We start from the raw sequence: 25,617 nt of genomic DNA, 5'->3' as shown, positions 1-25,617 counted from the left end.
AAATGCACAATGTATTTTCCTACAGTGAAGTGTATATTTATATTTGTGAAATAGTGCACATTGCTTTTCCATAAGAGAATTTTCTTTGAATACCTGAAGAAAATCAAAACCAACTTGCAAAGAAAAAAGGGCAATTATATACAATTAATGATTAATAAAGTGAACACATTTCTATTGGCATAATATGTAATGTGCTATCTGAAACAAGTGATCTGTAATTAGATCATTTATGGTTTACTGTGGTTTGAGGTTAGTACTAAAGGTGGTGTTGATCAGAGAGACTATCTGATGTATGGCCCCCATACCACTCACTCCTCGAGTCTTAAATGTGCCCATGCACCCCTCCCCTTTTATCTCATATTAATAAGCATAATGCTTTTCATACTGACATGCAAGTTCCTGGGGAGTCTACTTGCTTTGGGGTGTCAGCTTCATACACTTGCCCTAATCATAATTAGCACTTCTCTGTGGTGCTTGCCTAGACAGAGGGATAGTGTTGGAGCCCTCAAATCAAATAAGACAACACAGGATACTGCAGCTTATACTTTCCTTCTTTGACATTTTTGATGGTCAGTTTTGGCAGCCTATACCAGTTCAACTTCTTAGGGCCTTGATTGTATGGGACTGGCTGATATTTTACAAATCCCAGTCGCTGCAAATTCTACTTTTTGCGCCAGACCTGACCAAATTGGCTACATAAATATGACACTTGCACAGCATATGTTGGAAATATAAATCTCAGACCTTATCAGAGGATGGCAGCTGCTATGTATAGCAGAAATTATATATTCAAGTCTTTGATTTCAATCCAATGATGTTCCAAATTTATTCATCCAAAAAAGAGGCTTCAAGCACCTCAATGTCATTGAGGAGCTTCTAAGATGGTTGGAATAGAAGGATGTCAAGCATTTGAGAAAATTATCTCAAAGGACTACTAATATTGCTGGTCAGAACAAAAACTTGTTTCCTCTCAGTTCTAGTTACATGTATTTTAGTCTTCGATATAAATATACTTACATAGATGTGATCCAATTGTGGCTTGTTTTCTGATTGTTGTATCACCTCTGCAATTGTTCCAAGGTATCGCACATTGATTCCATGTCTGTGTAGAGCCTCAGTCATGGTTACTCCATCCAGTGGAACAATCACATGTTCCAAGCAATCTTTTACCTACAAAAGATGAATAAATATTGATTACTGCATTCTAAGAATGTGTGCACTGTGTTAAGTAGCTTGCTGTCATTGAACCTAAATCGGTATGGAGGGCTTTGAGAGTTTTTGTCCTCCAAATAAAACATGGGCAACTTCCTTAAACACTGTCTTAAGATCGTTTTTGTAATTAAATACTGGAGTTAGTCAGGTTAGTTTAGTTAGATCAATTTAAATAATTTTAAATGTACCTAGGATGCCACTGACAATGGAAAGACTTGAAGGGTGAGGACACGTTATACAGTTTTTTATTTCATCTCAGTAATGTACAGCAGGTTTGTGTGCTTAATGTCTTAAATTTAGAGATATTTGTCAGAACTAAATTCAAGGTTGCTTCTTGAATGGCAGCCTGAAAGGCAACTTAGTCTTGGCCGTTTGCCACATAGTCTGCATAAGTCAAAGTCTATCAGCCATAAAAGTGTCAAGCACAAATTCAATTTAGCACCATCAGCAAAAGCCTTTAAAAAGCCTAAGTCCTTAAGGTACTTGGAACCCCGCACCATGGACCATTGCATCCAGTGTGCTCCATCACGGCTCTAACATGTTGGTGTCTTCCATGCAGTGGTTTGACAGGTGACTCAATTTGTTGCCATCTACCTTTTTGACCGCCCAGCCTAGCCCAGTATCTGAAGCTGTCCTATGCACTTCTATACATCTGCTTATAATTGAAAGATTCCTGCCTCCTCTTGTCAAGCACTGTGAAATCTCTTGTGTAGTACTTTACAACAAATGTAAAACGTACTCTTAAACTCCTTCAGCAGTTACTGTGAGACTAAAGGGCTAGAAATAAATATTGACAAAACAAAATGTATGGCTTTAAATCCTATTAGACCGGATAGAGGGAACCTGACCCTGAATGGGGAAACTTTAGGTACTGTAGAGAATTTTACTTATTTGGGGGTGGTACTTGACTCAAAGTTGACATGGAAAGCGCAAATCGAAAAAAGTAAGGTGTCATATGCCCATAATGCAAAACCTATAATTTGTAGATTGAATGCTAGTACAAGTAAAAGTGTAACTCCCGTACTTGAACTTTTTAAATTTAAAATTCAATCCGCAGCTTTATATGGGGCTGAGATATGGGGTCCTTGGGCCAGGGAGAGTTTCCAAGGGCTCGATAACAAATTTATGAGATCAATTGTAAAGGTCCCAACCAGCACACCTTTAATACCTCTTCATCTCGATTTGAACTTTAAACGAACCGACCACCTAGCTATTATAAGACCGTTAATGTTCTGGATTAGGATTTGGTCCACTCCGGAACTGGTAGATTACAGAAATGGTCTCCAAGAAGTATTGAATCTGGACTCCTTCAATTCCATTCGGTGGTTCGGGCATGTTAAAAAATGGTTTAACAATCTGGGGTTGAGTTCCTTCTGGGAAAACCCAGAGAATTTACCAGCTCTTGCCAAAAATACAGTAAAAAGAGCATACTGGTGTTTCATGAATGACAGATATATTCATGATAGTAGAACCGGCACCCTAACCAATCATTTCTTAACCTTTAAAACTGAACCATGTTTTGAATCGTTTTTGGACGAAATAGAGCCTCCCCTTGCTAAGACTCTCTTCCTGAAGTTCAGGTATGGGAACCTCATGCTGAAATCTAATACTGAGCGTTGGACAAATAAAAAACTGGATTGTCCTAATAATATAAGTGAGAGATGCCCTATGTGCTCAGATATATGTAAGGAGAATGAGGTGCATATGTTATTCATATGCAAAGCATACCAGAAAGCTCGAAAAAAATGGCTCAAACCAATGTGTGCTCTTTTAGGCACTAGATCTTGTTATATAGCATACAGGATCCTAAAAACTAATACTGCACAGTTTATCGTATTCAGTATCAGTAGGTTTCTTCATTCAGTTTTTATTGTCCGAAAGAAAATGGGACAGGTACTTTGAAGATGGATAGATTTTAAATAGTGAATTCTGCTGTTAAAACTGTATTTGCCTGCTGAATGAACTATGTCCTTGATTTAATTGGTGAGAATTAACTTTACACCTTATTACTGTAATTATTGTTTTAATTGATCTTACACATGTATTATGTTCTAAATGTATGAGTTAATGAATGTATTTATGTGTGTCTTTTATGGCCGTTGGCCGAAATAAAGAAATAAATAAATAAAATAAAAAAATAAAATGTAAAACACAGTAAGTAAATAAATCAATTAAGAAGGGGACCTCTACTGGTGCATTAAAATAGGGGAGCACTTTAATTTGCATTTGGCATTCTCTATGTACATGAGGGAATCGTCTGCTCCAGCGCAGCTTCAGACAATTGTAAGAGAGACCACCATTCACTGACATTGCACCAGTGCACACACTGAAAACCGTGTATGTTTGCCTTCATGAATAAGGACTTTTTGTATTGGGGCACCTGGTGGGAATCTGTATCTGAAGGAAGGGATTATCCTTTGTTTCGACAGCAACTTTTGCCTGGATTGCTTTACGTAATGTTGCCAGTTTTCTAAAAAATGTGTATTCATAAATTGTGTTAAGGCCTGTGGGGATCTAGAATACAGCTAGTAAATCCTATGGTGCATTTTATTACTTTTAAGGGAATTATTATCTAGAGCATGTGTCTGATTTTAACATACTTGACCCTGCACAAATGTGTGATACTTCACCTAATATGTTTTTTCTTTTAAAGATTAGTCATCTGTAATATCAAATGTTTAAAAAAAGTGAAAAATCTTCAGGGGTTTTGTACACTGCCCATTAAGCCATGCTTACATGTGTGGGATAAGTCCATTTTGGGTGCTAACTTTTGTTTACATGCAAAAAAGGGATTCTGAAACATGCTGTCTTTGCCAAAGTGCTACATGCACATGTGCTATCTGCCCATAAGCACATCTTACACCAAGTAGCCATATGTTTACATCATCCAGAAGCTGGTGATAATTTTGTTGGCATATAGCATGAAATTCTGGTGTGTGCACGCTAGAACATGTTCCATGTTGTGCAATTCTGATTTAAGCACCCTGGTATAGTTCCAGAGTAGTGCACAAATCAAAATTTCAATAGATTTCCCAAGAAGACCTCCACCAGGATTTACCTGCCAAAAACCTAAGGGCAAATACTGCAATGTATGCAATATGTGCGAGGACTTGGAGCACATGTACTATTTAAGGATGGCCACATACCTCCTGACTTAGGATCCTATATCAGGCGCAAATAAAGTTCGAGCCTGAAACACATTTAGCCTCACAGTTGTAATCAAAGGCCTCAGTACCTTTTAGTAAAACAGTTACTGCTTTACTATACTTCAAAACTAGCACAACATTGTTATTTATTTAAATTTGGCGTGTCATTGAAAATTGGAAACCAGCTGTTCTACGGGTTTCTCTTTACTTTGTAGGACATTTTTACTGGGGGGACTTGGGAACCACCAGCAAATGATATTGTGGAGTATCTACTGCAGCTACGTAGAAGTGAACAACTCACTGAAGCAATTTATATGATGGAAAAAGCACACATAAAAACAAACAAAACAAAAGGTTCAAAGAAGTCTGCAATCAAAAAACGTGGCCAAGGATCCACCTTAAGTCACTTTGCTGATCACAGTGAATGTACATTGTGAATGATTGACTATTCAGGGAAGGGGTATACAAAGAAGTTTCCAATCTTGTTTACCAGACACCAAGGAGCCTATGTTGTCATTTGAGTGGATTTTTTGTTATAAAACTTACAAAGTTTGGAATTTTGGAAGACACAAGGAAGGCGGATGCCTCTTTCATCAGACGTTTTTGCTTCTGGTTTGCTTCCTTCTCAGATTCTGGAAATCTCACAACTTTTTGGGAATGAAAAGAAAAAATGAAGTCCTTATATTCCAACCATACAATCAATAGAGGCTGTACACATGAAGCATCTTTCAGAATTTCGAGACTTTAACAGCATTTTCTTCTCTCAGTTTAAAAGAGATATGTTTTTCTCACCAAAAACTGCCATAAGCACGAATACTTGTACAAAGGAGAAAACAAAATAAATGGTTTAGACATTAGTGGTTTTACGGTAAAAAAGAAAAAGTAAATATATTTAAAAAGAAGTAGACATGGACACATTGATGTGGACAGTTGAACTCAATGGAAGATAATTCTTGAGTGGGTGAAATGTTTCGAGAACAGTGTCTTTTCTGGATAATTATGACTTGTGCTCAGATAGAGGAACTACTTTTGAGATTCTAGGTACCATATATGGAGACGTTACTATGTACCCATTCATATTCAAAGTAATTGTCTAATAACAGGAAATAGTGGTTGGCACAACCTACTCTCTCCAGCTACTTCTTAAATGTCTACCCGAGGCTCTTATAATTCCAATGGGGTAAGAAACGCATGTTACTGGCCCCGTGTGGATTACAAAATTCACTGTAGATTCCACGGTCTTTAACCCAGAGACTCCACCTAGTACAAAAAGAGGTGGAGTTAACAGGTGCAAAACTGAGAGGAAATGCGAAATCGTCAGAGGAATCAGGCCCCAAATAACCAATTACTGTAGCTTGTCCTCATTTCATAAGGAAGCTTCAGTGTCCCACTCCCCCACACCAAAGGAGTTATCAGTACCCCAGTAACTGTAGCCCGGTGAATTACTATTTGCATTACCCAGACACTTGTAATGAGATACTAGAAGAGCAGTGGGGCTAGTAATATTTTTGTATCTAAAACACTGTTGTGTATCAAAAGGTCATCCGATAGTATTATGGAAGCATTCTCTAACACCTTGAGGGTTAAGGTACAACATTTTGGCCCGGTAGTGTGGAGAGGATTAAACCTCCTACAACACAGGCCTGATTGATGGTATTTTATTCTTTACATGTGGATAAAGATCTAAAACAATATGCCTTTAGGATAAAGGATAGCTTTAGAATATGTTCTAGCTCCTAGACGCCATCTGGTTCAATCATAGGTCCAGGGTCTGAGTATTTAAAAGTAGGAGGTAGGGTTTACTGCATCTGGTAAATACCATTACCACAGTTTGGGCATTTTATCGGGAGTGGTGTCAATACATAGCACAAAACCACAAGGGCTCCGCCAAAAACGACTTAAAGGTAGAGTATAGTGGGAGGCTAACTAACTATAATATCAGAAAATTTCACCTCCTCTGTATTTTTTCGACATCAAATTAATCATAATTTGCAGACTGACTCCATTCATCTAAGTCAATTTCTTGATGTTATTGCACGTTTTTGCAATGAAAAGATTTTAAGGTAACTGTACCAATTTCAGCATGTTTCATAGTTTTCCAGTAAACATTCCACCCATAATTTGTGCCTGGTTTTAGCTGTCGATGGTAATTGCGGGTGTAGTCTGTATGGCAAAATTTAGAATGGATCCCTACGGAAGTCACTTTTACACACAAAATCAAATTTAAACCCTGCTTCTAATTGGGCTATTGTCTGCTCCCAATGCATTTATTTGATCACCTAGTTTTATCTTTTTATCCCTCTTGTTCTTTGGCTCCCATGGTCAGTTTTGTTTACTTCTTTTCATGTCAACATTCCCAAGAACTACATCCCTGCACCATCACCTACACACTCCTCATACATCCCACTACCCATCCGCTTATTCCCTCTTCACCATACCATTGCAATACAATCGATTGTGCAAAATCAAACTGAATCTATCTTGTTGTTTGTGAACTGACGGCTCATATTGCAGCAAAACCACCCTAAATACTTCTTATTCCCATCTCTTTCTCCACCTAAGGCACTCTCCCAACTGCAGCTCTTCCACTTCCCTGGCTGCCTCAACCTCTGTGAAAGCCACATTCCAATATCCTTCCACTAGCCACTGTAAACCACTTTCCTTCCTTTTGTATTTCTGCTCCTCCCTCAACACACCAATTCTGTACAATGAACTCAAGGAACTAACGGCCTGATTCATCAAGCTAAATTGCACTCGCAAAGGGCAAGATTCTCAGAATCTTGCCTTTTGCGAGTGCAATTTTTGCATTTGGGATTCATCATCCCAAATGCAAAAATCGCTATTTAAGAATTCGCATATTTGCGAGGAATTGGATTTAAGGAATCTCTAATAGAGATTCCTTAAATGCAATTCATCAACCAATTAGAAATTGCGAAATTGCAATATTTGGTCGCAATTTACCACCAAGTCTGACTTGGTGGTAAATTGCGAAAATAGTGTAAAAAGCACTTTAGTGCATTTTTTTCTTTTGCATGTTACACACACACATGTCCTTTGGACATGTGTGTGCGCAACACCTGTTCAAATGTGCATTTAAGGGGTGCTACAGGGTGTCCTTTGGACACCCCATGCACCCTTAAAATCGCTATCTTATTTGCGAGTAGCAAATTGCTACTCGCAAATAAGGGATACTCCCCATTCATTCCTATGGGCCTTTTGGCCCATAGGAATGAATGGGGAGTTATTCCTTATTTGCGAGTAGCAATTTGCTACTCGCAAATAAGGAATGTGTAGGAATCGCTATTTATTTAGCAATTCCTACATGAATACCGTTTTGCGAGTCCTCAATAGCGAATCGCTATGATTCGCTATTAGGGGCTCGCAAAAAGGCCCCTTGATGAATCAGGCTGCTTGAAACCTGCTATATGTTTTAATCTTGTTGCAAACCCCTTCTTTCCACTACACACATCTCCTTTAAGGCCAACTACCTTTTCCACCTTTCTTTTTTGACCTTGTCGACCCAATTCTTATAAAAGTGTCTAAATCTACTCCTAGCTGCTCACAACCTCACATTAGCATAGAACTACTTATTGTTAGAACCCATTTTTCATAGGTTATGCATGGAAACACATAAAGGTTGCATATTTTCAAGTGTGACACAGGAAAACGTTTGTGAATTCCAGTTTACATGATCAAATATAAATGTGTAATTTGCTAATGCGTGCAATCCCTTTCTCTCTGAATCCCATCAATTTTGAGGTTCTTCCAATCTCATTCCAGCAATGGAAAATTATTTACTACTGCCCTTTCCTTTTCCTGGATGGAACTTTCCAGAGGTAGTCACTCCTTAAGAAGCTCGAACTCCCTCCTGTTGAAGCCACAGAAGTAGAAAAAGAAGAAGACTTACAACCGCTCCTTCTCTAGTCTAGCCCCTAGAATATGGAACTTGTTACCGCCTGAAATCAGGACAAACCCCTCCTGTACCTTCTTCAAGAAGGAAGAAAATAATATTTTGATGAATAGATTCCTTCACTACTCATCCAGCCTCATTCTTTACTTGTAGACTCATAGGGCTCATGATCCTCCAAATTGTTTTGATATAATGTATCTGTAGATATTTGTGATTTTTGCTTCCTGTTCTGTCCCTCCTAAATGTTGTCTTTTATGTATGATCTGTTTGTCACATGTACAGCACTGTGACACCCTGTAGGGTCATGTTCGCACTATATAAAACTCTTCAAATAAATAAAATAAATATATAAGGGTCACAGTGAATTTTATGAGTAACCACAACTATTGATGCATATGGCTGTGCAACGATACCGGGGCATCCCAGCTCTGGAATGCCTACACCCCATCCTCTGTGAATAGATTTACAAACACAAAGAAAATGTTGGTAATTTCAAAACAGAATTTGCACCCATAAAATAAGCTAGCTGCATGGTTGTATCTCAGAATATCAAGAAAAGTAATATCACCCTGCTAACATTTGGTGGCCAAAATATCATGAGAGTAAGTGCATATAGATAAGCTTAAATGTACTATTCTTAACTCTAGATCTATGTACTAAGAAAATATATATTGTCAATATACTTGTAAATAAATTCATGTATCAAAATCATGCACTTATTTTGGAGGATGATATTTTGTCCACAATATTCTTGTACTATTCCATTTGAGCATGTAAGACAAAAGTACATGTACATATAGCTTTGTCAGTGAACCGCTGGCCTGCCCTTTTTCCCACCAATTCTTCCCACTTGCTTTTGATAAATCCACTCAAAGCCTGTTTTTCTCTCTCTTCTTTTACTGTTTGTACGCCTGCTCCCATACCCTGCCCATTCCTCTTCCAACCTGCTCTGTGCACCTCTTGGGACCCTCACCATGCACACTTTGTTGCTCTTTCTTTCTGTGGTGTCTGCCTTTGTTCTCTGCTTATTTATCGTACTCCTCTGCCTTGTTGTTTGTCCTTCTGCTCCAATTCTGTCTTCTGCTTTCTTTCAGCTGCCATAGCCATCATGCTGTGTCTGAGTTTCAACACGCATTGCGTAACGGTTGTTGCACGTGTTATAATGGGAGTAGGAACACTCGGAAAGTGGACTTGTAATTTGCCTTTTTATTATTTGGTGAAATTTATATGATGAGGTTTCTTGGTTGAAATGCGAGTATTCCTGTACAATGGGGCTAAGCGTGTTTCTACTGCAGAGTTAATCAACCAGCTGAGGACAACAGTTAAGTTACTTGGTGGGGGTTAATGGTAGCAGTTGGCCCAACTCACAAGATTACATCAAGTTACGGGCTTGTGTCTTAATGCCTTACAGACTATAAGGAGTCTTTTAAAAGATATACTTGTTTCCCTCCTCTTCTGGTATCTGCTATTTTTACCGGAGGTCTGTATTAGAGACCATTTCCAGTCTTTCCAGTTCTTTGGGATTAAAGGACTGGACTCCTTGACTGTTCACTTTACATAAGGAAGGAGGTGCTGATGCTGATTTCCTCCTTTTGAAAAGAACAACGAGGTGATTTGCTGTTTTTTAGGTGATAGCGTTGAGTTTATTAATTAGAAGCACGAATTGGTGGTGTTGATAGCACATGTTATCGACTGCATAATCAAATGGAAGAAATTAGCTCATCTATGTGTCACGAGCACATGCTTTTGATATGATATCACCGGGTGTTCTGTTTGCTTCTCTTTCCTTTTTTCTTTAGTAATTGTAACTCTTTTTCACAGTGCAAAGTTTTTGCATGTTTTCCAGCAGTGCTTGCATGGGATACTACTACCCCATGGGCACTGGTTGAGACTATTTTGATTTTCGGTGTGGTGTAACCAAAGGTGGTATTTTAGCAGCAGTTTTATTAGCCTCTAATGTACTGAATTTACCTTTGTCAACAACCTTGAAAAAATCATCAATACGACGAAACACGTGTCGGCTGTGTGCTTCATCCATTCACCTGCGTGTCAACAAATTTTGGTTGTCAGTGCTACATTCTCATTGACTTATGTACTAACAAGCTTTGGATTTGAATGTTTGAAAAATTTAAATTGGATCTGTAACATTGGCGGACCTAAATTACTATATCTGTGTAGTGTTCAGGATTGTTAAATATTTGTATATATGTTGAAGAGCCTTTCTCATATATTAATTTACACTACTATGGTGGCATAGTGTTTATCCATTTGAGCACACGATAATCACTGCAATTTTGTACTTACCTTAATACTTAACGGATGTGCTGGCAGCCTGCGATTACCTCCGCCATCCTGTTCTCCTGTTCATGCTGTGTCCTCTATTAAGGAATTTTCCACTAAACATCTTTTTTTGCCAGCTGATCCTCCTCCTCTGCCCACTGATTCTCACGTGGGTGTGGCAGCAAAGCTGCTCCGCCTCTGCGAGTGATATTGTTAGAAAAATGTTTCTAAAGGGGACTCTAAGCCCCGCCCCTCCTTTCCATTGAGTAGCGTCAGCGTTTATGGTAAACGCTGGCTTCCCAATGGAAAGGAGTGTTTTTGGGTGCCACCCTGTCCGTTTGTCGGACAGCCTCTCCGGACACCATGGCCTGCCGTAAAGACTTTTCTTATCTGCCTGTTTATTTTAACAAGCAGATAAGAAAAGTCTTCAGTACAGCCGTGAAGAAGACAAGCTGTTCCGAGCACTTCCCCCTCCTCTCCAGCACAGAAAAGCCTCGGGTGCGGTCTTCCACGCCGCCCCCTTACCCGAGCCCGCTCAGCTGGTATGGAGTCCCGGGGCTGGTTTTGATAAAGTGTACCTTGCAAGCTTTGTTGTTAGGTGTTGCTGGCGTTTCTTTTTTAAATTGTTTCCAGCGTCAGAGCCTGTTTACCTGTTTTGTGTGAAGTTACGAACTTACATTACCACTGCTGCCTCAGGAAGAAAGCGCAACTTCAAACTTCCAAACCCGCCGGAAACGGAGGTCCTGAGGCAGGGAGAAGTCCAGTCGAACCGTAAGAATACATTAAAGTGCAAAGCAGTGCGCGGTACCGAGGACACCCGCACACATCCCAGTTCCAAAATTATTGTGATGAAAAGAAAAATAACAAATCCACTTTAATGCCTCTCACTAAACAGAAGAATATGCATACTAAAATAACGATGATAGTTTGTATTATTGCCGATATTCATTACTGAAAAGATCTGACACTTTCACACTTGTCAAATAATTTTTCCCCCCAATACCCACTACATAATTATTTTGTTTAATAGTAACATTGCTGTTAGTGCGGGAAGTCACCTCTTGCTATTTATCTGTTAACTTAAATCAAACCAATTCGGCAATTCGATAAAAAATCCGCACACATCCCAGTTCCAAAATTATTGTGATGAAAAGAAAAATCACAAATCCACTTTTATGCCTCTCACTAACCAGAAGAATATGCATACTAAAATAACGATTACAGTTTGCATTATTGCCGATATTCATTACTGAAAAGGATCTGACAATTTTCACACTGGTCAAATTATGTTCCCCCCAATACCCACTACATAATTATTTTGTTTAATAGTAACATTGCTGTTATTAATATGCGGGATTATTATTATACTTATTAATATTAGTGATATTATTATTTGCCATTTTCATTGCCATTTTCTTCATTACTAACATTAAGCAGAATTAATAATATTACTAATAGCCAAAAAATGAAATCTAATTATAATGGGTGTGCCATTAAAAATGGCAATACTGCACAGCGCGAATACCAAAATTACTAGTGGTAATAATAAAAATACCTTTAATCTACATTGCATAATTTTTACTGAGTAAAATATTGTAGTGAACTGGTTGCGTTGTTGACACCAGACGTAATCTCCGACTGTTCACTGGGTGCTAGAAACGGCTCCCAGCAGCGCTTGTGTTTGGCTGTAAAAGTTGCCAGTACTGTAGGGCGCGCATTGCCAGGTGCGCAGGCAGTGTTTACAGTTCCTGCGCGCCTCTTCCGTTTATTTATGACAGTTCCCACCTGTGTGGTGTTTTTAGTGCATACATTGCCGCTGTACTCTTTCCTGAGCCCGGTGCCCATCTACCCCGCAATATGGATTGTGCAAGGCGCTCTGCGCTTGTTCCATTTCTTGCCCTCTACCACCTGTACATTGCACTTTACACTACGCCTACCTCGTGTGCATTACCAATGGTGCACAACCATGACGTGTGCAGTGCTTCGACCCCAGTATCCTGGATGGGCAGAGTGCTGCAGCGCCTGTGTTTCGGGTATAGCGCCTCGGCGCTGCTGCGTTGTTTGCAGTCCTCGGCCAATCAGTGCGTCCGTTGTCCGTTAGATCATCCCTGCCAAGAGGAAAGGGTCCTGGCGTCCCAGCCATGCCCAGTGCCCACGCATTGGTATGTATACAGTACCCCTGGCGTGCATACATTTGCCGGCACCAGCCCCATAATTGTGTACATGTCCAGCCACAGGCCCTAGCGCCCGTCTCCTGTGTACTGCACCACAGCACTGCTGTGTTGTGTAATGTCCTCGGACCCCCTCCGTGTACCTGCACTTCCTGTTAAATCGCTCCAAAAATGCTACAAACTAACAGTCAGACACCAACCCTATCTCAGTTTCGGTTGTGTCTTTGTTTACAATAGTCTCCCATTTAAGTTCTACAAAATCTCCCAGTTTGTCCATGAGTGTGCGCCTGTCAGAGAGGCATCATGCACATCTGCAACTGACTGCCCTGGCCCTTACATTGTCTACGGATTTGCACCCAGCCCCTCTGATTTCACGCGTACCAATGAGCCTCAGTTGTTCCTGGGCTGTAATATCCGAGATGCTCAGTTTCATGTCTCCAAACGTCACATCTCAACAAAATTGTTTGTTTCTACAATGAGATAAACTCGCCTAAATTAGAAACTTGGGGCCAGATGTAGGTAATCTCAATTGACCTATTCTTAAATACCAAATGTTACAGATGAATCGGTGAGATTCGGCAATTAAGAATCGATATTTACCGAATCGGTAAATACCGATTCAGTAATTCCCATTCATTCATATGTGCCTGGAGGCCCATAGGAATGAATGGGAATTACCGATTCGGTAAATACCGAATCGGTAATAGGGGATCCCTTTCAAGGGTGGCAGGGTGTCACATTGACACCCTGTTGCACCCCTGAATAGTGCATGGGTGCACATGTGGCATGTATGTCTGCCACATGGCACTGAATAAAAAGCAAAAAGTTGCTTTAATAATTTGGTAATTTACCGATTTCTTAAATTACAGATTCAGTAAATTACCGAATCCTGAAATGAGGCCTCCTTCATCTGAAAAGCCTAATACCGGTCGGTAACGGCCGAAATTCGCTAATTTCGCCCGTTACCGACCAGTATTAGGCTTCCTACATCTGGCCCTTAGTTATAATCGGGATGATGACCCCATTTTAGTGAAAAGTGTTTCGTTTTTAGAGTTTTATCAAACGTTGTTTCTTTTAACAAACGCCGACATTATTTTCACATGATGTGTGGTTTTCTGGTCTTGCATTTGCGACAGTTTAAGATATTGGCATTGTAAATAACAATGCCATTTATTTATCTAATTTTAAAACTAACACATAAATAAAAAGTTTGCCATTTACAATGCCAATAGCTGAAACTTTTGCAAATGCGAGACCTATTGCATTGCAAATGCTTGTTCTGAAGGAAAATATGAGGGAATCCCTAACCCTGCTCAATCCGGCTCAGAGGTGGTAGGTCCTTTGCTTAGCTCCTTTGCTTTTTTCTTCTTTTTTTCAAAAACATTATTATACTGTAAAACCCTCATTGCATACAACACGCCAATATAATACTATTTCCGGAAAGGTTGGAAAGTTGGTCTCTTACTCTGTATCTCCTATCCCCCTGCCTCGAAGTCCATCCTGCTGTCAATAAATACAGATTTATCTGCATTCAATACTGCATCCCAGGGAGCACTGCACTACTCGGTGTTTCAACAGGCTCATTTGACATCTTCTTTGACAAACTCAAATCCTTGGCTAAATTTACTCCAACAATTACTCCATGCCTGCTGTTCTGGTCTTCGGGACATCTCAACATTAGCAATCTAATCAAAGATCTTGAACTTGGCAACTGCCAGCGGATAAGCCTCATTGTCTTTGCACTTGAATGGCAATTCCCTACCCCTCAGAGCATTCTAAACCTCGCTGGTGAATATGAATTCCCTCCAAAAACTCTTGTTTGAAAACCCTACGATTCCCTAAATCCAAGAGTTTGTGACTGTTAAAAACACGTTGCTGTAACAGGAAGAGTCACGTCCACAGCACTTCCTGATGTCGTGGGCGGCAAGATCTTGGCACAAATGGGCCCGTTCGCTGTCATGAAGAGCCCAAAACTTCAGAATTTCTCTTTTGTGTACAAAGGTGTGCACTCTGAGACCAACCAAAGGCCTAGGACCTGGGGAGGTGCCCATTGTGGATCTTGGACTTAAACTCTTGAGGAAGTTAACAGAGCTCAGGCTGCACCAGTTGCAGGTCCCGGAAGGTCCAGTTGCAGCAAGTCAGCTGGGCAGTTGCATGAAGGCCTCTGGAGCTTGATATAGCCTTGTAGCTCTGAAAAGGAGATCAGTCAGCTAACCTTTGGTGTCACTACAGGTAGCCTTGGATGAAGGGAGCAGGTCTAGACTTCCTTATCAGACAGCAGGGCAAGCCTAAGGCAGTAGCGTGCCTAGCTCAGAAAAAACTCTGACAGCTGCCATATAGGGAACTTTACCGCCAACCATAGGAAACTGATAAGATCGATTGCGTACAGAAAACGTACTGCCACTTTCTACTTCTGCAAATATTTTATTTTCAAATTCGTATTTTTATTGTAATGCATTGTTTTCACAATGTCACAGATTTATTTTAAATATGAGATGCTGTGTGTTTTTGTTTTGTCTTTGGCCTGCTGGTAATACTTGGAGAGCATGTGAAATCCGAAAATTCAGAGGAAGACCACGAGGTGGCACAAAACAGAAACAATCAATTCTCCATCTCTTGCAGCATCCAGTCCATAGCCCTCAGCACTGCAGCCCTTGGTCTACTTCACTGAAGGGAAGTGAACCTAGAAGGCTGTTGAAGGAGAGTATGCATTGTTTAGTTCACCTTCAGTGGCTAAAGAGCTGGAAAAGGTGAGGCTGTAGACAGCCTGGAAAAGAGCCCTGAAGGCACACTGGGAGTTGTGCTACTGAGCTGGAAGGAACTCGAGTGCAGGGCGCTCTTGCTCTCCACAGTCCTCAGACTGGTGGATAATAAATTATAATCATGTAGTATATGAATAAAGGGAGAGCAGTGTTTGCAGGAGAGGTGGAGAGGTGCTAGGGGGCGGGCGGGTGTGTCCACTATTAGCCAGTGCGGTCGCATCCAGAAATTATTCTAATGGGCATAGGAGATGTTTTTGAAAGACACAAAATCAGTGTTTCCTTGTGGGGCTTTGGCTGTCAAGGCTTCAGCACCACATCATGTATCCTTTTGTTGCAGGAGGTGCAGGGAGCTGTACTGCAGACCAGTGCACACCAAGGAGGTGACATAGGTGGCACAATTTGGTGAAAGATCCTGGCAGTAGACAGGGCAAAGTGCCAAATAGAGAGAAGCCCGAGGAGGATGCCTCTGTGTCTGCGGGGAGAGAGCGTGCCAGGAAGGACGAGGTGAAAAGTTAAAGTTAGTAGAGAACATAAGTGCGGAATTCTCGAAAGTTACTGTTTTCAAATACAGTGCTGGCTAAAAAAAGTGTTTTTCAGCACCTAAACGTAAATCCTCATAGCTCTGGTATTCTCAGAGCTTATTTACTTTAAGACTCACAAAAACGACCAGCTACATCGTGTCACGGCTTCAAGGAGGGATCTATTAGTTCCATAAATTTAACAAATTCAATAGATCAACTCGATGTAGTGTTACTGATTGTAGAACTCACACATAATTTAATGCAGCACACAAAAATGAACTATGCTTATATTCCCTGCAGTCTCTGACTTAGTGGATAGGACATCCCACTAGAGTACAGACACACACAAAACAATTCTGAAACCAAAAGTCCAAACACTCAACTGTACTAAACACAGAGAGCAGGAAGATCGAAAGTAGTGTTAGACAGCAGCGACAGGTCCCCTTCCAAGGTGACAGGCAGGCCGGAGGAGGGAGGTGGTGAGGGGGAAGGGCTCAGGAACAAAAAAATATAAAATAAAAAAAACGTATTTGAATGCTGCCAACGCAGCATGCCGCATCGCGCCCTTCCTAAATCTTAGCACAGGCTCGCACACTGCCCTCCTGACGCTGCATGAAAGCAGGATTGGCCTGAGCGCTGGCAACATGCACTCCCAGCTTGCGTCTACTCTCTCCAGGCCCATCAATGCAGCTGTGGCTGGAGAGAGCTTCACTGTACATGAGGATTTGGCCTGCAATCAGATCTATGACGACCTAAGAAGCCCAGACACCGAAGAGCTGCACCAGCACATAAGAAGAAGGACCATTGACTGACTGCCGGCCTGGCTGCTGCCTTTTGCTTTTGCTACAAAAGATGACCCTGGAAGGACTGCCTGTTTTCGATAAAGACTCTGTCCAGAAGAAACCATCTAAAAAGAAAAGAACTCTGCCCTGAAGAACCACAAACTCACCTTCAGATACACCTCTGCACCCGATGCCCATGGCCCGAGTTCAAGTGGCCCACTGGTTCTGTGAAGGCTCCCCGGCGCTTCTGAGCATGAGTCTACAGTGGGCTGACCCCTGCAGGACTCCACCTCAATGCCTCCAGCCTCGACTGGAAGACTGACCCTGACTGCAACCTGCCTGGTAATCTGTTTTCCGATGCCTAAGGACACCCCTGCAACCAAAGCCCCTGGGCCTTGAGGATCCTGACCGATGGTGTCCCTACGTCCCCTAGCATCTCTACTTTCGTGGGCAGCTGTGGGTTTGGGTTTTCTTCGTCCGGCCTCTTGGCCTGAGCCTACAGTCTTTCTTCAACCTCGATCTCCCCAACTAAATTGCATTGGGCTCTGTGTTGGCACTCTGCTCCCAGCTGCCCCTGTGCTGCTGAGGGTGTAAGTCTGGTGCTGCCTTGTGGCCCTTCTTGTACTTACCTTAACTCCAAAAGATCAACCCCTGACAACACTTCACTCACCTGTGAGCAGCGCATCTTCAAGAACCCCCAGTCTCAATTGGTTAACATTGGGCACCGACCCCGAATCTGACCTCTGCACCCAACCGCCCCTGTGCCGCTGGTGGTGCAGTTTGGTGAACCTTGCCTGGTGTTGACCTGAAACCCCACAGACTGGAACTGTAAGTCAGGTATTTACCTGAAAAATTGTGTTCTTGTAATCCCTCTATATGTTAACATTGGAATGCTTGAACATTGCACTGTATTTTCCCTGAAAAACATCATTTTTGCAAATATCTTGGTCCTAAAATAAATCTGGAAAGAAGCTTATTTTTCAAAAATTGGTGTGGACCTCTTTTTGAGAGGTGTGTCATTTTTTAGTCAATGTGTGCATAACAAATGTCTTACGTAAGGCCTGAGGCTGCTCGCCCACACTACCACAAATAGAGCACTTTGGGTTTACATTGAGCCCTGTACATTTCTAGGGGAATCTCCGGACCCTGTGCATGATAATACCACTTAGTGTATACCATATATAGAGCCAGCTTCCTACAATCCTTCTGAAACTTTCCATGACTTTTTGGCACAGTCGCTCACTTCATCCTCACTGAACATCTTCATGGGATTGTATTTAAAGTCTTTAACCATGACTGATTCTTCTCCTTTCCGAGAAGCCATGCTCAGGCCATGTCTTTGCTGTCTTTATGGCCCACTTTTCAGACCCTGTCCTGTAGGGTCTTTAGATGCTCTTTTCTTAGTGCTATTCTTTTGAATTGATAAGGGTCCCCACTGGATAGCCTTATCTACATGTACTGATAACGTGGAACTTATCACCCACATAAGATGTGCTACGTCTCCCTGCCAACGGAATTTCAAAAATTGCCTTGAGGCCATGGTCAACTGCATGCTCAGGAAAATCCCTTAGTTTGAACAACGAGAAAACAGAGGTTAGCATCATAGGCGGTCCTTCCACTTTGATCCAAAGAGTAGTATCCTAAGGATATGGCCAACACCTCTTCCAGCCCACAAGGCATGTTAATATTATTATTATTAATATTTATAGAGCTCCTGGCTACCCTTAGGCATCCCCACGCTATCAGTGATAAGCAGAGCATGAAAAAGATTAGCTGATTAAGGCAGACTCTGAAAGAGCCAAGTCTTCAGCTGCCTCCAGAAGGAGAGATGGTGAATAGTTGCGTGCTGCTGGACGGGAAGAGTATTCTATAGTTTAGCAGCGTTGTGAGAAAACGTACGACCGCACACACGAGTGGCAGACATTTGGAGGTGCAATTCGCCCTCAAACACTTGGAATACTCTGTCTTTCAGGAAAGATTTAATCCATGTCAAGGCCTTGCCAGAGACTCCCACCATTCTGAGCCTGTCAAATAAGATGTTGTAATTGACCGTGTTAAATGCGGAGCTCGGGTCAAGTAGGCTGCCACTGATCCTCCCTGATCAAGGATTTTCCTGGATTCCTCCACTACTGCATGTAACCTGGATGTCTTCTATTCCCGTCCTACTTTCACGTTTCACATCAATAAAATCATGTTCTCTTGTTTCTTCTTCTTGAACACACCCGCAAAGATTGTTCCTCTTCTCCTCACCTCTTTAAACCATCCATTCCAATATATCTTCCAGCCCAGACTGCTAAATTTTCCCTACATAGAACACTCAAAATACTATCTGTCTAGTTACAGATAGTGCATAATGTATCAGCCTGAAACAAGCTTTGCTTCAGCAGGCATGCCAGCATTTCTTTCTGTCATCTATCTCAGGTTTCACAGTCCATCTTCAAGTGACTCTCATTCTGACACAAGGTCATTCATAACTCTGGACCCATCTTGTTCATCAGATATCTTCCCATTTATAGTCCTCGTTCTTCTTTTACATACTTGCTGCGGTTTTAGTGTGTCAGGAAATCCCATATGGACAGAAAGGCCTTTTCAGTTCTATTGTTTAAGGACAGGAACTCTTTTCTCACTCTCAGAAGGCAAACGTAATCTCCTATATTTTGCAGACAGCTTAGAATCTAGCTTTTTTCTTACACTCCATAAATTATCTTTTCTAGCTATCATTCCCTTTGCGCTCACATCCTCTTTGCTTCCTCCTCTGTCTTCAAGAGTTAGTGCAGGATACTCTGTACAATGGAAGTAGAAACATCCAAATAACCTATCTCATTCAGTCTCAAAAAAATTAAAGAGGTATGCATTTTTCAAAACCGAAGTTAATGCATTGAAGTCAGCAAAGAAACAAGCCTCTGGTCTTGAATCTGGCAAACAAACAGGCCTCTGGTTTCATAAGTAGCATCAGGAAAATGTATAGATTACACAGTAAATGGCCATTGCTACCTCTTAAAACGACGCTGTAGCTAAAATCGTCCTGGGTTATAAATGTTGTGATCTTCATTGTTTTGTGTAGGAAGCTGGCTCTTGATATGGTATACCAAAAAGAGCTATATTGTGCAAAGAGTCCAGGTATTGCCTTGTGAGTGGACAGAGGCTTGCTCTAGCATTCCCAAGATGCTCTTCTAGTGGGTAGAGTGGTCGAGCAGCCTTAGGCTTATTAGAGAGGAGTGTTAGACATCTGCAAAACACACACTCAGTCAATAAATGATACACACGACTCCAGGAGATCCACACCAATTTATAAAAATGTTTTTTTTATATATATTAGGGCACCAGAATTAATAAGATCAGGTAAGTATGTTTTGAGAAAGAAATACTTTAGATTTTCAAAATTCAACACCTAGTGAATTTTTCAGAGGCTGCTATGTTATCCTATGGTAGGAAAATAAATACAGCATTCAGGTAGAGTACAACGACTTAAGAGACCAAACTCTTGGACTTAAGGGGAGTGTGGGACAAGGTCCAAGGCAACACCAGCAGGTCTCCTCCTGCGGCAGTAGGGCGGCCAAATGCAGTGGTGCAATAAAGCATCGGGTGCCCGATGTTAGTCTATTGGAATTGATGGAAAAGAGACTGCAGGTTTGGACTAGGAGGCCAGTCACGCTGAACCAATAGGGGGGCTCAGGCCTCTCAATGCTCGGGGACATGGAGACACTTTTGGTACTCTTCTCCATGGGCCTGGGGCGACGGTTGCAGAGGTGCCCTTAGGCATCGGGTTTTGTCATTGGGAGTGGTCAGGGTAGAGGGGGCCTGCAAACAGAGCTGCAGGTGGTGTAGAGAAGTCCACAGTGGGTAATCCTAAGGTGGGTTTTGGGTCTGGAGGATCTGGGGACTACTTTGGCACCGTTGGCCCACCACAACTTAAGCTAGGTGGCTCGGATGCAGTGGTGTTTTCTGGCATCAGATTTTCATGGTCTTCAAGCCTCACAGTTCTTTCTTGGTACCTGCAAAGGGCAGGGGAGCAGCTCCACTGTTCCACATGAGTTCCCTAGTTCTTAGGAGAAGTCCTGGCAGTTCTCCCAGACTTTGGCGACACAGCAGCTGTCGGACACGTTGTCTTTTGGTGCAACTGTCGAAGTCAGCAGACAGGCCAAAAGGGTTGGTGTCAAGTCAGTTGCTGGTTCTTCTGTTCTTGCTTCTTGTAACTCTTCCCATCCATCTTCTTCTTTCAGGTCAACAGGATTTTTTTTCTGGTGTCAGGGGCTCCCCTAAATATTCGATTTAGGAGTGTTAGGGGAGTGTAGGGCATTAGCCAATGGGCTACTTACCTCTGCCGTCACTACACTGCTTACATGACCCCTTTCTGTGGGAAGTGGACATAACCCTGTCCCACAGTTCCTACGTTTACCAACACAAAGATGCAGACTCTGAAAAGTCATATCCACTTCAAGTAGCCCACCTCAGGGGTGGTACTAGCCTGAGGGTGGTCCCGCCTATCTGACTACTAATTTTCCCACCTTGCACAAGGGCCAAAAGGACCCTGGTCAAGGGCGGGTCAGTAGCATCTCCTGTGAGAGAGACAGATTTGCATACCAAGGGTGGTGGGCTCTTTGAAGCTCTCTGCCTTGGAATGCTAATTTGCAGGTCATTCTGTGGAAGGGGGTGTAAACACTCTCTGCCTGAGCAGGCTTTGTTTCTGACCAACTGATTTCAAAGTCCCTCACCCTTTGTGGTCAGAAACCCGTCTGTGGCAGCAGGCTGGCTAAAACCAGTCAGTCAGCACACAAGCAATGTGTAGGTTTTCAAGGGGCACCTCTAAGGTGCCCTCTAGGTGCATGTGTTAATAAATACAACACTGGAATCAGTGTGCGTTTATAAATATGAGATGTTTGATACCAAAACTTTCAGTGAAGCCATCGTATAGCTGGGGAATTCATTTTTACCAGTGTCCAGCACACGTTTTTAAAATGGCTTCCCTGGTCAATTGTACTTGCAGCAATGGAACTGACCAGCACAGGGGCATATCTGCTAAAGCAGATATTACCTCCATGTAAAATAATGCACCCTGCCTTAGGGCTGCAAGGCCTGCAGTAGGGGGTGACTTACAAATATTACATGTAGTGTTAGGGGACATGGCACACAGGGATGTGTGACATGTCATGTTTTAACTTTTGTCTGCAGCAAAACACGCACCTGTAGTATGTGTTTGGTGAGGGGTCCCTTAGGGTGGCACCATACATGCTTCAGCCCTTAGAGACCCTCTGTAGCCTCCTTGCCCTAGGTACCAGGGGTACCATTTAGGAGGGAATTTCATGGTGTGCTGAAGGATTAGCCAATTAAGGGACAATTGCACAGTTTTGGGAAATAGATCTGGCACTGGTGACCTAGTTATCAGGAACCTTCAGTCAATATCGCATTAAATACCAGGCAAAGAGAGGGGGTGAACATGTCAACAAGGGCACATTCCTACAGTTTGCAATTTGCATGTATCTTTCTTCATTTTACTGATTTATGTAGGAGTTTCTGGATTGTTGCTTTATGATGACCTCGCAGCACTTAATAGTCTTTGGATGTAAAACTTTCCATGGTGCTACCATTGGACATGGACTATAATAATCCACATTTGTAAAGCGCAAACAATCACCCGTAAGGGTCTCCAGGCGCTGGGGGCCGTCAGGAAGATTAAGCAAGCTATTGCCCAGAGCCACATGGTGCTGGGCTAATCTACTGCCGGCGCTCGGGATTGAACCGTGATCCCCAGATTCCAGCATCAGTCGCCCTGGCCGCGGCGCCACACCTCTCCCTTGGCAGCAACAGATAATTATCCAGGCAGACATTCCAGTTTTATAAATGGTGGGCAATATAATATCCAGAGTGTGGTAGTTGTAGGGTCCCCGTCCATTCATGCTTTGGGGGTGGCATACCTGGAGCTGACTTGATGGCAAAGAAATTCCTCACTGAAGAATGTTTTCAGAGCTTTCTGGAAGGCTGCCAGACTGGTTTGACTGCTCAGATCTGTGTTAAACATTTTCTGTAGGTGTGGACTCAACATTCTGATTGCAGGTGGCTTAAAAGATTAGTTTTGCATTTCTCCTCTGAGGCTGCGAACAAGGGTGTTGTGGGGTGCAAGTTGTTGAGCCCTTTTCATTGTATGCTTTGAGGCCAACACATAACTCTGAGGTTAATTCCTTGCATTACTGCAAATCAATTGTGCTAATTTAAAGCAGTTGCAATGTGGTGTGCTTTCTTTGTGTTTAAGCACACATGTGGTGCTTAAGTATCTTTTCTTTGCAGCTTCTAAATGTCATTCCTTGGCACCTCAGTGCTGACTATGTTGCTGCAATTCTGAAGATGTAGAACTAACATCTGTCTCAGTATCAAGAGCTTATTACCAATATTTCTGTTAATGGCTGAGGTTTGATGGCTGTAATTTTCTAACAATCAGCCATTATGAAGAATACTAGTTTTCATGTCTTAGTGCCAGCAATGCCGGAAGTTACTACGAAAAAATAGTAGCTTGAGTAATCTCTGTGGCAAATAAATGTCTTTGGGCAAGATCGGGTAATGTTAACTATAGCCTACAATGTTTCTCAAAGCGCACCAAAACGGCAATCATTAAATATTAGCTTTTGTTATATTCCAATATGGGTGTTTAAATGTGCTTGGATAAGGGATGGTGTGAAGTAATGTGTACTTGATGATATTTGAAACAATACAGAAGAATCATGATGAAAATATACACCTGTATACATCTGTTTGTGCTTCACAATTATTTAATTTAACGTATATGTTCATGTGTAGTATTTAGTAAGATTTTCGAATGAGCAAAAAGTTCAAGTTATCTTAAAAGAAATGTAGAGAACTGGCCTTTTGTTGCATTTACCCCCACCATCACTTGTTCCCTCTTTTTAGCAAATAGATGCTGATTTTCTTCTCTGACAGTGCACTAAGGCCTGCTAACTAGGCTTCTGTGCCATTGCTTCTTCCCTAAAACAATGTAAAGTCTAATTGTGCTGGGGGCTTTTCCAAGATGGCGACGTGAGCGGTCAATTTCTTAGCTCGCTCCGTCAGGACCGCCAAACATCCTGCACTCAGCCGCCGGGACAAAACAGCCAAAGTTCCTTCATTGCGGACATACCACGGGTTTCCCGCAATCAAGTTTACCCTGCAGGAAGCAGTAGTGGCCACAGGACAGTGCATCGCCGCAGCGGAGACTCGGGCCCATGATAGCGGCCCCTCCCCCATCGGACCTCCGTTGTGCGTGCACCCGGCCAAGGGCGCCTCATCTGCCACAGGAGACCCTCCTCAACGCTGCATCGCACCCGCGGACGGCAGCTGCGGTGGGAGGTGGAACGTCATTTACAACGGAACTTTTACAACGAAGTGCCGTTACGACGCAGGTTTAACAACGAAAGTCATTACAACGACTTTTGCTGGAGGGCGCTCTAGGATAGGTAATAGTTTAATTTACTATACAACACCTTCCCTACTGTCCACAGAGACTGGAGTTGGAATAGTAAATTAAACTATCCACTATCCAGCCCACCCCAACGCAAGTCGTTGTAACGACTTGCGTTGTAAAACCTGCGTCGTAACCGTACGCGTTGTAAAAGCACATGTTGTACCGTCATACTTCCGGTGGGGAGCGGCGCATCAGGCCCCAGCCCACCCGCATGCCCTGCAGTTTCCACCGATGCCGAGGAGGCCCTTTGTGTTGCGTCGGTGACGGTCCCGGATGTCGTGGGCCACCGCACTGCATACTCCCCCGGACAGTCACCATCAACAAGCATCTAACCGGCAACGGTACTCGGGGCAGAATCTTCATCAGTGAGTACCCTCCCCCATACCAACAGCCCTATTGGACTATCCCACAGAGACCTGGGCCTCCTTTAATTAAACTGTGCACCCTGCTAACATGGTGAGGCCAATGAGGCCTGGACACATCCTGGCGCCCGCATAACCTGCTCCAGATCGGCAGCGGGTGCAGTCCTGCGGCCCCCATACTGGCTGGGTCACGCCCTTGGCCGCCACTGAACCTGTGGGCCTCCCTTACGCTGGGGTGAGATATCGTACCCGGGCAGCGGTGGCATTGTACTGATTGTTGGTGCACTTATTTATTATTTATTTATTTTTGAAGCTTGTAAAGCGTGCGGCTACCCCCGACGGGGGTGTCCCGGCGCTGCAGACTGCAGGCTAGAGATATAAGAGAGGCACTTAAAGGCTAGTGAACAACCAGGTTTTCAATTTACTACGGAACACTGATTCAGAGGAGATAAACCTAAGATCCAATGGGAGGCTGTTCCAAAGCTTAGCGGTCATTACGCCAAATGCTCTGCCACCCATTCTGTATCGGCAAAAGCGTGGGGTAACCAGAAGGCGCAAATTGTTCGACCTCAGAGATCTGATAGACTGGGACAATTTAAGCCTATTTCTTAGATATCCCGGGCCCAGCCCGTTGAGGGTCCTAAAGGCAAAAATCAGAGCGTTGAACTGGATGCGACGGGCAATAGGAAGCCAGTGTAGCTTCCTTAGATAAGATGCGACCAAGTGGCGATAGGGAATATTGCCAATCAGTCTAGCCGCCGCATTTTGTACAATCTGTATGCGTTCAATTTGGTACAAGGGGGGGGCCTACATAGAGACTATTGGCGTAATCTAAGAGTGAGGTGATCAGGGCATGAATGATGGTTCTGCGGGAATCCAGCGGGAGGTAGGGAAAGATCTTCCTAATCATGCGCAGTTTGCCGAAACAAGCTGCCGTGACCTTATTAATTTGCGGTTTGCAGGAAAGTGCATTGTCAAATTGAAAGCCCAAATTTCGGACTGTTTGGACTGGGACTGG

At 42.7% G+C, this 25,617-nt stretch overlaps 1 protein-coding gene across 2 annotated transcripts in view; it reads right to left on the bottom strand.

The window, feature by feature from the left end:
- Positions 1–25,617, bottom strand: part of LOC144792346 (clustered mitochondria protein homolog) — a 487,620-nt gene that overhangs the window by 96,860 nt on the left and 365,143 nt on the right. For both annotated transcript variants that reach the window (XM_078667308.1, XM_078667307.1), the window contains exons 13-14: positions 4,905–5,005; positions 1,018–1,170 (exon numbers count right to left, since the gene is read on the bottom strand). In XM_078667308.1, the coding sequence (XP_078523434.1) occupies positions 1,018–1,170; positions 4,905–5,005 (254 nt within the window). The remainder of the gene's footprint in view (positions 1–1,017; positions 1,171–4,904; positions 5,006–25,617) is intronic.

Source organism: Lissotriton helveticus, chromosome 11 (genome assembly GCF_964261635.1).
Source record: "Lissotriton helveticus chromosome 11, aLisHel1.1, whole genome shotgun sequence".
Lineage (NCBI taxonomy): Eukaryota > Metazoa > Chordata > Amphibia > Caudata > Salamandridae > Lissotriton > Lissotriton helveticus.
This window is presented reverse-complemented; position numbering and strand designations above follow the sequence as displayed.